Raw genomic sequence first — 14,139 nt, 5'->3', positions numbered from 1 at the left:
TTAAGAAATTACATTATTAATTTCTAAGCCAGCACAAATTTTGCGTGTTCGTAGCATTGTTTGTAACCTTAATAATGATTACAATGAAAATGTTGATTACGCTTTGCAGAAATCCTATCATTTCTTCTCCTGCAAGCTAACAAATACAGATGTAGAAGATGTTAAATGTAGACTCCACCATGAATTTTAGATGGTATGTACTCTGTCGACAAAAAGGTAAGTTCATGCACAGACAGTGCTTCTATCTCAAATTTCACTCCTCTTTCCAACATCAACTGTAGCTCCAACCTTTCATGGGAAAGGAACAACATTACTTCATGAAATTTAATCCAGTCATATGAGGGATGAAGTAAGAAAGCTAACCAAGTCTTACCTCCACTGTGGCACTTCTCTTTGTAGGTAGCATCTAAGTAACATGGCTTCAGTTTTCCTCTTGTCTGACAGGGATTATAAGGAACCTCAGAAAGGTTACAAACATAAGAATGCTAGTGTAATGCACCAAATCTCTCACCTTCTGCTGTCAAAGGAAGGAGGCACTGTTGTGGAAGACAATACTTCTCTGCATCTGAAGGGAAGGCTCCAAGCCAAAGTATCTCAGGGACCCGTAGAAATTTTGCATCATAGGCCATTTGCTAACATAACAAGAGAGTGGGTTAAATTGGATAATAACTTTATTTTCATTACAATGTATGAGCAAACAAAAGAATTGACTTATTCGGCTTTTCTCAATCGTCAATATTTGCAGACTTGCTAGTTAGTTCACATGTCACTTAACTTTGTTAACTGTAGATAACAAGTTCATAGATTGATCAGGAAGCCTAACCATAGAACCAAACCGATATGTGGATAGAATGTCAAAACCGTACGGATCACAATCTACCAAGCAATAGATAGGGAGATGCAAAGTCTCAACAAGGAGCCCCAAAAACCTGGCAAACATAAATGAAAAATGTATAAAGTAAATAAACAAAAGGGACAAGAAAGTGCAATCAGAATATATGGCAAGGCACTCCCTACTCCCGTTTGAATATTGTAAGGGACACTTTACCTTCTTGTGGGAATATCAGGGTATCCACGTCCCTGTGATGAAAGAAAAACATCATAAAAATAAATAAGTGCAAGTATAATAAAAGCTGCTTCAAGGATCAATGAGTTATTTGGCCGAAAGGACAAGGACCAATAAGAGTAAGGGGGATGCTTACAGTAATAACGATGCAGTGGTTTGTGTTGCAGAACTGGTCATTTGCTAATCGTTGAAAAACTGTACATAAAATATAAACAAAGAATGTTTTGTTGATAGAAGCACACATCAAAATCAAATGCTACCCATCTAAATAATTGGGGTTGCTAAGATAAAGATTAATTACCTGACTCTTTCTCCACGACAAGTATGTATTGGGCAACACTAACAATATCTGCAGGTTAGAATTAAAGGTTTGAGCATGTTTTTCAGGTAAGATGACATTTAGGGTTGATTATGTAATCAACAATGCTTTTGCAAAGTTTACATGATCTAATTTCTATTGATTTTAAACATGGAAAATATTAAATTATTCTATCTTAACCATCTGGATACCTTTGACCTCTTCAACATGAACAGGAACAGGGTAGGCCTGAATGTGAACCAGATGCAGATTTTTAAGTTCAGACACAGAAAAAAGACAACCACAAAGATGTCATAAAATCATTTTTTAAAAAACATCATCCATACAGTGTTTGGCCTATTTATGCAATCAAATATGTTTCCAGCTTCTGAGAACCTTATCCAGCCCATTACCAACCTATAATGAGATAAACAGGGTCAATTAGCATTATGAGTTAACAACACATAAATCAGGATCATAGTGATCAAATAAATAAAAAAAGTACAATCGACTTGTTAACAATTTTGCCAACATCCAGAGAAAATTTGAATCATACTGAAGTAAGAGGGTGCAACAATGCTACCAGAGGGAGGCAGTAGATCTACCCAATATTAGTAAAAATGTCTTTTTAACAGACCAAGAACACACATGATGATTAGCATTAGTCATTTTTATGCAAAATCAATAAGCAATGTACACCATTATCTTCTTGTCGTTGAAGAATCCAATGAATTTTTCATGGGGTACTCAACAGACCAAGAACCCACATAATTCAATGTGAATGATGATTAGCATTAGTCATTTTATGCAAAATTAAACAGCAATGTACACTATGATCTTCTTGTCTTTGAAGAACCAAATAAATTTTTCATACGTACCCCTTTCCTACAGACACCTGCCAAAAAGAGGCAACATGAAGTAAATACCACAAAATATGTATGCAGCCTTATAAAATTGTTAAAAGGTCATGTTGCAATTTAACAAGTTTATAGGATACTATTATTTATCATACAAAAGTTAATTTCTACTATTTTCACCTAGAAATCATGCAGGGTTACCTCCACCATGCATAACACATTGGAGCATATTAATATACATAAAATAGCTATGAAATTAGAAGAGGCAAAAATAGGAGTACCCACCACATTCAGATTGTGGCGACTACACTGCAGAAGGATGCATATGTCATTGACTGCACGGTCTACAACTGACTGATCTGCATTGTAAATTAAGTACAGAATGTTTACTAATTTCTTGGAGATGCCAAGGACATAATGCCCCAATTAGAAAAGATCACATATTAACAGAAATACTATGTTCTCCATAAAATATTAGCATAAGCCATAGGCCCCAATTTCTCTACCCATGATAATTTGCGAAATATATTGCACTGCCACTGTTTAATTAATTTACAGAGAAGGATATCAATTATCATAATCCAAGTTGGAGGTCGCATAACAAACGATACCTTATAACCAATATAACAAGATTTTGTTCTGTTTTTATATTGAAAATGAAGAATAACTCAGATTCACCTGAAAATGTAGAAGGGTGCGTGTAATAGATATCTCTCTTAGACCCATGTCTATTTTCTTGCAGAAGTTGCTGAACAATTAATAGAACCCTAAGGAGAATATCTGAAACAGATTCAATGAACCAGATAAATCATTAACTCATAAATCAAATGAACCTCTTAGATAATTATGACAATGTTTTTACTATCCATGTTATGTAATCAGACTGTGAATTAGAACCACATGTTTACCCGACTTTCTAGCTTGTTATGTTGTAAATGATTGTCGATAAAAAATGCAAGATCAGTACTTATTTCAGTTCATAAATAATAATGCTGTTTGTTTATCATTAATAAAAAAAAAAATGCAAGATGTAAAACAGGAAAAGTTAGGTACCAAGCGAACACTAACCTACCTAATCTATGTACATGGCTTTCCCTTCGAAGTGTGAGAGTCTCCTTCCATTTTGGCAAATCAGAGCTACAATAGCTGCACATGACAATGTACCCGTTTGTATAACTAGTTATATCAATACTTAAACTTGGTCTTTTTGATATATAAAAATGAATGTGTTTGGGAAACTAGTTCTTATACAGAATCACGGTAAACTAAACATTTTCACGGAAAATCCGACCAAAAAAAAAAAATTGGAAAATAATGTTAAGAACTCTATGGCACTTGTTTGGTTGCTGAGAAAATTGAGGAAAGTCCGACCCGATCAATGAAATTCGAGAAAGTGAGCTTATAATCTAACCAATTTGCATTGGGATTCTTGCAGTAATTTCTGAAGCGATCGATGGGAATCTCCGGAGAGCGTCCGTTGCTGAGATCTTCAACCATAGCTCGAGTAAATTCTGGGCACCAAAAAAAAAAATTATCAAAATTAATAACTTTCAAATTATAAATTACAGGCTACTTTAGAAATTGAATTCGAATTGGCTTTGAATAATTTGATGCAATTAGAACCTCTGATTTTTCGTAGCAAATCGCGAGGCCGTGGCTGTGAGCTCAATCTTGAGTGCTTTCCCTCCATAATTCCTGCGTTAATGGAACTTTTTGAAAATACAATTTGGTTTTTGGGTATATTTATAAGGTTGTTAGTGAGTGGCCAAAAAAACAAAAGGTTTAAATATAAAAATGATCCATGAATTGTACAATGAATCTCAATTTAGTCAATTAACTATAAAAAGTGTCAATTTGGTCCATGAATTTTTCAAATTGTACCAAAGTAGTACAAACGTTAACTTCTATCGAAAATTTAACAGAAACTGGTTATGTGCACAACAAGTGACCACATTTTCAGGGACATTTTAGTCCATTTATCACATTTTCATGTAACCAATTCCGTTAATTTTCCGATAGAAGTTTACGTTTGTATTATTTTGGTACAACTTGAAAAATTTGTAAATCAAATTGACACTTTTTATAATTAATGAACCAAATTGAAAATTAGTGTAAAGTTCGTGGATCATTTTTGTATTTAACCAAAAAATAAGGTTGTTAGTGGGCCGGGTTAATTTTAGTTGGGTTTGTAATAAATTCTATTGTTATGTTCATAAAACTAAGATTGTTAGTGGGCCGGGTCAGTTTGGTTGGGTTTATAATAAATTCAATGGTTGTGTCTATAAAACTTGGGCATCCTAAATCAAAGGTTGTTACTATTCAGATCCAGCTATTTTATCACTAGCACTAACGCACACACTACCTTTTTCTATTCTCTACACCCAAAACCATCACCATCATCATAACCACCACCACCCACTCCTGCAGCCCTCCACCTCCTTATCACACACACACTCTCTCTCAAAGAAAGGCATAAACGAAAAACCCAAACTCATTTTCCCCTTCCACAGAAATGCGACATTAACCAGAAGGGATTGATAAACGAGACCAATTTGATTGGAAAAGCTCAAATTTCAAAAACGGTGATGTGGGTATTTGGGTATGACTCTTTTATCTGGAAGGCTGGGTTCAACTAAGATGACCGCCTTGTCGGTTTCATTAAACTGAATAAAATACAACTATACCCAACTTAAACTAGACACCTATATGACACCTTCATACGGTGGGAATATAAAATACATATTTAAAACTAGAGTGCAAGTGTAACACCCCAAATCTTGTTGATTTTGGTTTAGGAAGTGTTACCAAATTAATCACTTAGTTTAGAATGTTTACTTTTTACAACCATCAACATGGATTTGATCCACATATTTAGAACTATGGGAAGTTATTTTCTTTTATATACTTATTATGACTTAAATTAATTGCCTATGCTTACTTTCCATATTTGGTTAAATAGTTATGCATGCATGAATTGTCTTGTGGAAACAATTAGATTGTTTAAGTGTTTTATTGAGTATTTCCGGATCACATGTGCATTTGTACTTATGCACATGTGTAATTTTTACACTTGAATTAGGTTTAGAATGTTAAGGAGTTGACCAAAGGAATACCAAATGACCAACAAGTTTGACTTAGAAACTCTAGCAATGACCGGCCTACTAAAACCCTAGGTTATTTGATCATTTGGAAAATAGGATGAACCCTAGGTAAGGTGTAATGATGTTCATGGTTTAAGAGAGGTTGACTGTATTTTCAACAAAATGAAAATAAAAAGGAAAATCTAATGATGGTTTTTAATTAAGTGAATTAAAACGGGAAATGTTATGGATTGGTTAATGGGCTGCTAAAACCTAGTTCAATAGGCTAAATATTCACTTAAGGAGACCTTGAGGGATTAGTCAGCCAACCAAAGCCCTCTTGAAAAACTAAAAAGCCTGACAAAAGCCCTTTGTGAAACCTTTCCCACGCAAACCAAGAAGAAACTGAAGAGATGACTCTTCACTTTCCTTCCAACGACTACCACTCTTGCCCTATAAACCAACTTCCATTCAGACAACCTCTTTCCACATTTAATTCAGACTTCAATGAGAGAAAGAAAGAAAGAAAGAAAGAAAGAAAGAAAGAGGGACACAGAAAGAGAAAGACTTGGAGTGAAAGTTTGTATTAGGTGATTTATCTACCTAATTAACTTGATTAAAACCACTGTCAGTAATCGGATCCCAATTTTTGTTTTATATGATCACTCAGGGACTAATCAAGCAGACAAAACTCTGACGACACAGTGGCTAAAATCTGAAGACACGGATTAACTTGTAAATCAAAAATGACTTTTGTAAACAACACAAATCAAACACACCAAAGGATTAAGTGACAACCTATGCACTCAAAGGATCCATCAGTGTAGGCATCCCAGTGCTATCAACAACTAAAGTTGTGTGTGAGCAGATTTCAAACTTTCATTTAGCATTCAAAAGGTTAAGTTAACATGATAAAGTGAAGTGTGTGATCTTGTGATAGAATTTACAAATTAATAATAAGCAACACAATAGAAATAAACAACGAATAAGGCACAAGATAGTTCACCCAGAAAAACCACTAACGGTTAAAAAACTGGGGATTTTTTTCAACTGACCAAGCAATCCAATATCAAGGGTTTCAATACAAGCAATCACACAACAAGCTTAATCACTCTAATCCTAATACTAAGTGGCAGCTTCTTACCATTGTGTATCCTTGTGCAAACACCTTGAAGCTAGCAATCAGTTATTCATGTCATTGGCAGCTCCTCTTTGAGCTCTTCAACACACGACACTGATCGCAACTAAGCAAGTGGATTCCAATGATAATGTTGTGAAATGATATGCAAATTTGAATTCTTTAAAAATCAGTCTTCTCAAGCAAAAGACATGAAAAGGCTAATGGAGAATCCTTAATCTAAAATCTAAATGATAGTATTTATGAATATGTGAAAAGATTTAGAACAACACTCAAACTCATTCAGATTTTAGAGGGTGAAAAACAAGTTAAGAAATCATTTAGTTTTTGAAAATCAAAAGCATTTTCTTACTTGAAAGGATGAGCACACACCCAAAAAGCCTAAGCTAGAACACAGCAAGAATATCCACAGAAAATATGCTCCACAATTCACACAGAAAAAACTGGACCGATACACCCATATACACCGTACAACACACACACGCACTCACCATGTCTGCCCGTGCCACGTGGAAGCCAATTAATGGCTGTCCGTAAGAGACAAATAAAGGGTATATTCCTTTTGTCCTAAAGAGGTATCCTAGTACAGCTAAGGATAAAGATGTGGAGCTGTAAAATCAGATATTTCTTTATTTTGCAAAATTCAGAAAATGGGGAATAAGATGAATAGTGCTGAGGTGTGTGAGTGAGTGGCGTGAAAATGATGAGAAGCAAAATCTGATCTGATTGATTCAGTGAAGGAACCAATTCATGTGTTGTGCACATGCATGTTTAGAAAAACAGAAAATGGGCTTTAAATGAAATGAGCTTTAAGAAACAAATCTCGAAATGGCCCACTGAAGTGACACAATCATTTAAGTGTTAATACTGTATGTGAAGAACATTGTCCTTATGATCAGTGAATGACTAGTCAAATAGACACAAAACTGTTTTTTCATAAAATGCATGAAGTGCAGTATACTTTGAATCTTTTTGCATTGCAACTTCATTCTTGATTTTTTCAGTACAATTGATCTTACCCTTAATTCTAGCCTAGAGCTTGTGAGTGAATAATTAAAAATAAATACAATAATTTTGACAAGGAAAAAGCCAATATATCAAATCATAGAAACTAACATGGAGGATTCAAGAAGGAACAAAAATTAAAGAAAGAGGATGGAGGAGTGCATCCTACACTGCCTTCGAAGGAATTCCTGGTAAGAAACTCCAAACCAATCTTTCAAGTTCCTTAATATCAGTTTCTAGGATTAGAATTTTGATAAAATGGCTAGGATAAGTTGCATTTCGAAAATCAATAGGTTTCCATGTTTTAAATTCTTGTTTGGCTAAATTTCAAGATTTTGACCTCATTACCTTGTTTTCAATGTCTGCATTAATCCTTTTGGAATTTGGTAAAACTGTTATGAATTTATAGTGAATTTTACAAGTTATTACCATTTTTTGCATGTTTTCAAAAGAAAAGCCTTAGGTTTTTATGCACGAATTTTGATACATTTGAAATTTTGATTTGAAATTGTTACAGTAATTTTTAAATGTGATTTCAAATCTTTTCCAATTAGTTTTATTCGATTTTGTTCAATATACACAAAAATGAGTTTTTTGACCATATGAACAGTGATTATGCAGAAAAATCAGTTTCTGATGTGAGTTTTGGCTCTTCCCACTTCCAGAACTCCAAATTCTTTGAAAATTTTTGTACATGAGTACCAATGTGTCTTCTAACATTCTATGAAAAATCGTGTTCAAATAATTTTTTTACGATTTTATAAAAATCACAGAACAAGTGCTGCTCTTTTGGTATTTTCAAGAAAACAATGAGGCATGAATTTGACCTATTTTGATTTCAAGCTTTTTGACCTATACTTTTAGTTTGAACAAGTCACAAATCACTCTTGGGAATATTCTAGGAACAGGAGGAAGTCCAATTAACCTTGGATAAAGTTTTGGGTAGTCAAATCTCTTGGTTTTGAACTAAAAATCAACTTTCAGCTTACCCTTTTTATTATTCTGATGTCCTTTTGAACTTTTGGCTTTGAAAAAGATATTTTGTTATTATTTAAAACTTGTTTGAAGTAAAAAATGGTTATCTATGGATTTGAGATCTCAGATGCAACTTAACTTGTCTAATAAGTCATTAAACCCTAGAAAACCCAAATTTTATTTAAAGGATGTCATTTTTTATTTTGTTATGTTATGAATTAAGGAAACAACTTGTTGGGACAGCAACAAGGACAAAGACTACATTTGAGGTAGGGGGAGCTAGTCCACTTAAAACCATATATCTTCTTTATTCATATATGTATCTATATGTATATGTGTTTGTGTTTGTGTTACTAGTGCAATGAATTCTATATGTTCTGAAAATGTTATGTTATGCTTTGTTCACATCATCAATTGCTTTACACTAGGATAACCAAGTTACTAAAATAGGAAACTCAACATTACCTAGCCTATTTGGTTGTTGTTAGAATGTTAGTTGGTTTAACTAATTTGGTTCTGTGTAAGAGGAATTCAACATGTGTAGACATGTTGATGCCTTTAACATGTGTAGACATGTTGATGACTTCAACTTACTCTAAAATATAAACATAACATGAACTAATAATGCTCACGATTAGAATACACTTAGGTTGAATTAAGTGTAACTTGCAACCTTCTATATGCCTGAACCCGAGAGTAGTAACTAAATCACATACCTCATAATGAATTGTTGACACCCTACACAATTAGAATGGTTGTTTAAACCATTTACGATAATTGGTTACTTAGTTTTATTATTGGCCTTAGAGTTGCATGCCTTTAGGAATGAAAAACCAATTAGGCTAAGGATTAAGGAAACTAAAACAAGAAAGGTATTAGATATCTATCCTACTTTGCCTTGGAATGAAAATAATATAAGCCTGCTACTTTTGTGTTTTTGTTAGTGTGATTTAAAGATTTTTTATTCTTCAATTAAGAGCATGCTTGTATGATTTATCTAATGAACTAAACATGCATGTATGAAACTGTCATCACTTGATTACATATGTATAATTGATATATGGTTCATTAAGGGCAGAATCGATCACCTTTATGGAAACTATCATTGCATTACATTAGCATTCATGTATATTGAAGCAAGAATGTGTATTCTAATGTGTTTTGAGTGTTTAGACTTTCTAATTAAAGATGAGAGGGTAAAATGAAACTTTATCCTTGGGTTCAATCCCCTGAAAGTATGCATACAGGTTTTATCTAGAGTTGGTTATCTAGTTTAAGAATATGCTAGAGGGAAAGAGATAAGATTTTCTACTTTCAATGAAGGAAATCTCACTATCTAAACCTGCTTATTAATAGGATATGAGGATAGAGGTAATGAAAATTACAAATTAGGGACAAGTCCACTGTTTTTTAATCTTCACAAGTTTGCTTTGTCATGAAGATTAAAAGGTACGCATTACATTGTACTTTACTTTTAAACATACATTTGCATTTCATGAAATGATTCATAATTGATTATGATATTTGTTGAAATATGCAAACTATTAAGGTAACCCGAGACCAAGAAATGCCTCTTGAGCTAGAGTACAATTGATTTCATGTGACATTGGCCTAGGGGGAGGAGAAAGGGGTGGTGGCGGGGCTGGACTGTTGGTGGTGGGGATGGGACAAAACAATGGGTTTTGGTTGCATTTTTTTTATAAAAAAAATGAATAAATCTTAAAATATTAAATAAATATAAGGTTTGTTTATTAACTAATATGTCCTTTTTAGTCAATTTGTATTAAGATAAAGTGGGAGATTGTATTTAATTAAAGTGTTAGGGCTACTGATAAAAAAGTTGGTTCTAAATAGTGGCACCCTAAATTAAATTGGTACATATATGAATATATGATATATGGAGGTCATTACCAAAAACTTTTGGCCAAAAACAAAAATTACCAAAATTAACAATTTTAAAAAAAAAATGGTCTCTATTTGAATACTCCTCCATTTCTCACTACACACCATTTACTAACTACACACCCTTATAAATTTTGTTTTTATACAATTTCTCATTGACACCCATAGAGGTGGGTATCAACTCACCAAACCCGCCCGCCCCGCTAAACTCAAGTCGGGTCCAACACGCATAAATCAACATGTTGGATCTAACTAGCTCCACCCGATTATAAACGAGTCGGTTATGGGTTGAGTTCTTTCCCGCTCGTATGTAACCAACCCGCCCACTAATATATTTAATATTTTTTTTTTATATTTTTGATGATTTCTTTTGCCAACTTCCCACACCCCTCTCAGCTCACTTGTCGCACCCCAAACCACGGGCATGACACAAAGGCACCTTTTTTGAATTTCCCAATAAATTAATACCAATAATCCAACATTAATTCTCCAGGAAACTCAAGGCGAGTTAAGCTTTTTGTTTAAAATAGACCGGGTTAGATCATAGTACCCATTGCACAATAGGATCTTTTAAGTAAATAATAAGATCAAAATAGATAAATGAAATTAACCAACCCGCTAGGGTGAAATAGTTAAATCAACACCCCAAAAAGGGAATTACCAAAATATAGCGAAACCCAAATAAGTTTACAAATCTCATTTGCAATTTTTAGCAATTAGATGTAGGGCTGGATCGGTTTGACCGAAAAACTGGGAACCGGCCAAAATCGGGTCACCCGATACCGAAAATAACTGAATCTAGTGTGAACCGAAACTGAGACACTGGTTTGTCAACCGAACCAAGAAAGTCGGATCGGTTTTGATTCTCAAACTCCATAACTGTTGATAAACCAAACAAAGTATATAAATATATAATAAAATTAATAAAATTATTTTAATTGAATCATATATTTATTATGTAAAAATGTTGAATGATATAATTTTATAAGTTGTTATACCTTATTTCAATTGAAGCTCTAAACCCCAAACCCCAAAGCTCTAACCCCAAAACTCCAAACCCCAAACACCAAACTAGTAATGGGTATAGAATATACTAGTAAATGTAATGGGTATATACTATATATAGAGTATAATTGTATAGGGTTTAGGACTTTAGGGTTTAGGGTACTTTCAGTGCATATAGGTATAATAAAACTCTAAAAAGGCTAAAACTTTAAGGGTTTAATTAAACTAATTTATATATATTTTAGTTTGTTTAATTAAATTTTTAATACCCAAAAAAAAAAAAAATCCTTTTCTTTTCTTTTCTCTTATGCATTTTCTTTTTATTTTCTCTGTTCTCTTTCTTTTCTTTTCTTCTCTCTCATTTCTTCTTCTCCCCGACATTTCTCTCTTTCTTCTCTCTCTCTCGCGTGCGACTGCGAACTGCCATCCTCACCGGATTTTCTTTTCCGGCCACCCAGCAGCGACCCGAGACCATCAATCTCTTCCTCTTCGTATTCTGAGCACGATGGTGGGCTCCAATCGTCCATTGGAGCCTCCACGGCGATGAATCGACGTCGAAAAGCCGGCGGCTTCTCCGGCGGATTTTAGCCGATTCCGGCGGCTTTTGGCTATGACCCAGGTATCAATATTCATCCTCTCATCGTGCTCTTGCTGCTGGTTGGATTTGTTTGGTCCAATTGTTGAGAATTTCGAGAAACCAGATCGAACCCACCCCTGATTAGATGTATTTTTATGGTTACATTTAGAATTCTTTGTAGCAAGTCTGCTGTCACAGCTTAGGCTCCATCTGGTAGAAATTTGCATTACCCGATGATAGTTAACCATTGAAATTTTAAAAACAAACTTATAATCGTTAAGCTTCAAATCTTGCTAGTAAAGCCTGTAGGTTACATTTTCCAAGCCTTTATTTTGAGAACTTAGAAATATTAGCTTGTCCATAATCTTTCAGGTTGTTTATGACAGCAGGAACTATCTTTTGTAATGAATTATACTGAAAAACTCTAATTTTGTCAACCTTAGCTTAGTTTTGCAGTTGGATTTATTCCAGTTTACATCTTGCTATCATATTTGGATCTCCTTTTATAGCAACTAAGAAAAGTATTAGTTACCTTTGAGTTTTTTTTTACCCCATCAGATTATTTCTCTGAGTTGAATGTGCTAACTTGGAGAGTATTGGCTGGTAGTCTATTTTGGTGTTTTTTAGTGTTTAAAAGCTAAACTAGTAATCCACTTTATGTTGGCAAGTCTACAAATTTTGATAATTGTATATGAGAAATTGGGGACCTCTGCCATCTCACTTCTTCAAAACGAGAAGCTCGTGCTTCATTCACTGTAGTTGTTTCTTTATTGCCAATTTTAATCCTTTGATTTATCAGGGCAGTATATTTATTCTTCATGATGCCGTGTTCCCAACTTGATTTCTATTTGATTGTCTGATATTTTTCTTTTTATTCAAGACCATGCTTAAAATCCCAGATCATCAAGTTGCTGGCCACCAAGCCAGTGATGGGATACTTGGCCCTCTCATAGATGATTCAGGGCACTTTTACAAGCCTCTCCAAAGTGATGAACGTGGAGCCATTGAGGAGGCATTCTATACATCATTCTCTTCTGACACTAGGATTCCAGACCACATCCGCAACTTCTTCCCTGTCTTTTATGGAACTCAGCTTGTAGAGGCATCTGACGGTTCTGGCCTACAGCCTCACCTTGTCTTGCAAGATATTGTCTCAAGTCGAATCAATCCATCTATATTAGATGCTAAAATTGGTGCCAGAACATGGTACCTAGAAGCTACTGAGGATTATAAAAAAAAGTGTCTTAAGAAAGACAAAGAAAGCACGAGCCTGGCACTGGGGTTTAGGTTATCTGGACTTCGGGTTTATGGAAACAAAGAGACTGGATTTTGGAAGCCTGATAGGGACATTATTCGAAAGTTTACTGTTGAGGATACTAGGTTAAGTCTAAGGAAGTTTGTTTCTTCTAATTCAAATTCAGATATCAAACCAGATTGTTCTCTTGCATCAACTGTTTATGGTGGCTCTGATGGGATATTGGCACAATTGTTGAAACTGAAGTCATGGTTTGAGGAGCAGACCATTTTCCATTTCTATTCTAGTTCAGTTCTGATGGTTTATGATAAGGAGTCAATTCTGAAAGGGGGGAATCCAGGTGCTGAAGTTAAACTGGTTGATTTTGCACATGTCATTGAAGGCAAGGGTGTTATTGACCATAACTTCTTGGGTGGGCTCTGTTCCTTAATAAAGTTTATCAAAGACATCATCACCAGTCCTAATGAATAAACAATTGAACCAAAGCTTGTCTACAGCTCTGTGAGAAGTTACATTGATAACAGTATGGAAAAAAGAATGGAATGCCCTTAATGGCACCTCTCTTTTTTTGTTTTTGTTCTCTATGTCTCATCTACAAAGCTTCATTAGGGGATTCTGGATTCTATAACATCAAATGTATTCAATTTCTCTAACCATTATGATTCATTTTCTTTTTACTAAAATAATAGATTCGGCTGATCATTGCAGTTGTTGATTATGTTTGTTTCAGAACATATATTGATCATAAATTTATATGCACCATGTTTATTCTGAGAGCTGTGAAACATAAAACTGCTGGCAAACTTTAAAGTTGAGAAATTTTGAATTTAATTGCCTCCATACAGTACTATTACCAAGATCTTTGCAATCATACTATACTCTTGGTCTGAATTCCTGAGCAGCATTAGAATCCAATCAAATGGAAACAGAGCCCTCCCTTAAAAATTGACAGCACATCTTTATTTAAATTGAACTAATATG

At 34.3% G+C, this 14,139-nt stretch overlaps 2 protein-coding genes across 2 annotated transcripts; one reads left to right on the top strand and one right to left on the bottom strand.

Annotated features, from left to right (window-relative positions):
- Positions 1 to 3,946, bottom strand: ATSPO11-1 (Spo11/DNA topoisomerase VI, subunit A protein). The gene is made up of 15 exons (XM_086227853.1): positions 3,845 to 3,946; positions 3,633 to 3,732; positions 3,294 to 3,367; positions 2,900 to 3,001; positions 2,507 to 2,580; positions 2,243 to 2,259; positions 1,712 to 1,781; positions 1,577 to 1,613; positions 1,368 to 1,415; positions 1,203 to 1,261; positions 1,049 to 1,080; positions 824 to 929; positions 512 to 632; positions 374 to 437; positions 1 to 288 (listed from the first exon to the last, which is right to left on the bottom strand). The coding sequence occupies exons 1-15, from the start codon at positions 3,909 to 3,911 to the stop codon at positions 162 to 164; spliced, it is 1,098 nt and encodes a 365-aa protein (XP_086083979.1). The 5' UTR covers positions 3,912 to 3,946; the 3' UTR covers positions 1 to 161.
- A 7,748-nt stretch (positions 3,947 to 11,694) lies between these two features.
- Positions 11,695 to 13,876, top strand: LOC147299684 (inositol polyphosphate multikinase beta-like). Its single transcript, XM_086256404.1, has 2 exons — positions 11,695 to 11,945; positions 12,784 to 13,876. The coding sequence occupies exons 1-2, from the start codon at positions 11,937 to 11,939 to the stop codon at positions 13,627 to 13,629; spliced, it is 855 nt and encodes a 284-aa protein (XP_086112530.1). The 5' UTR covers positions 11,695 to 11,936; the 3' UTR covers positions 13,630 to 13,876.
- The last annotated feature ends 263 nt before the right edge of the window (positions 13,877 to 14,139 follow it).

The sequence above is a fragment of the Dryas octopetala genome, chromosome 1 (assembly GCF_963921425.1).
Source record: "Dryas octopetala chromosome 1, drDryOcto1.1, whole genome shotgun sequence".
Lineage (NCBI taxonomy): Eukaryota > Viridiplantae > Streptophyta > Magnoliopsida > Rosales > Rosaceae > Dryas > Dryas octopetala.
This window is presented reverse-complemented; position numbering and strand designations above follow the sequence as displayed.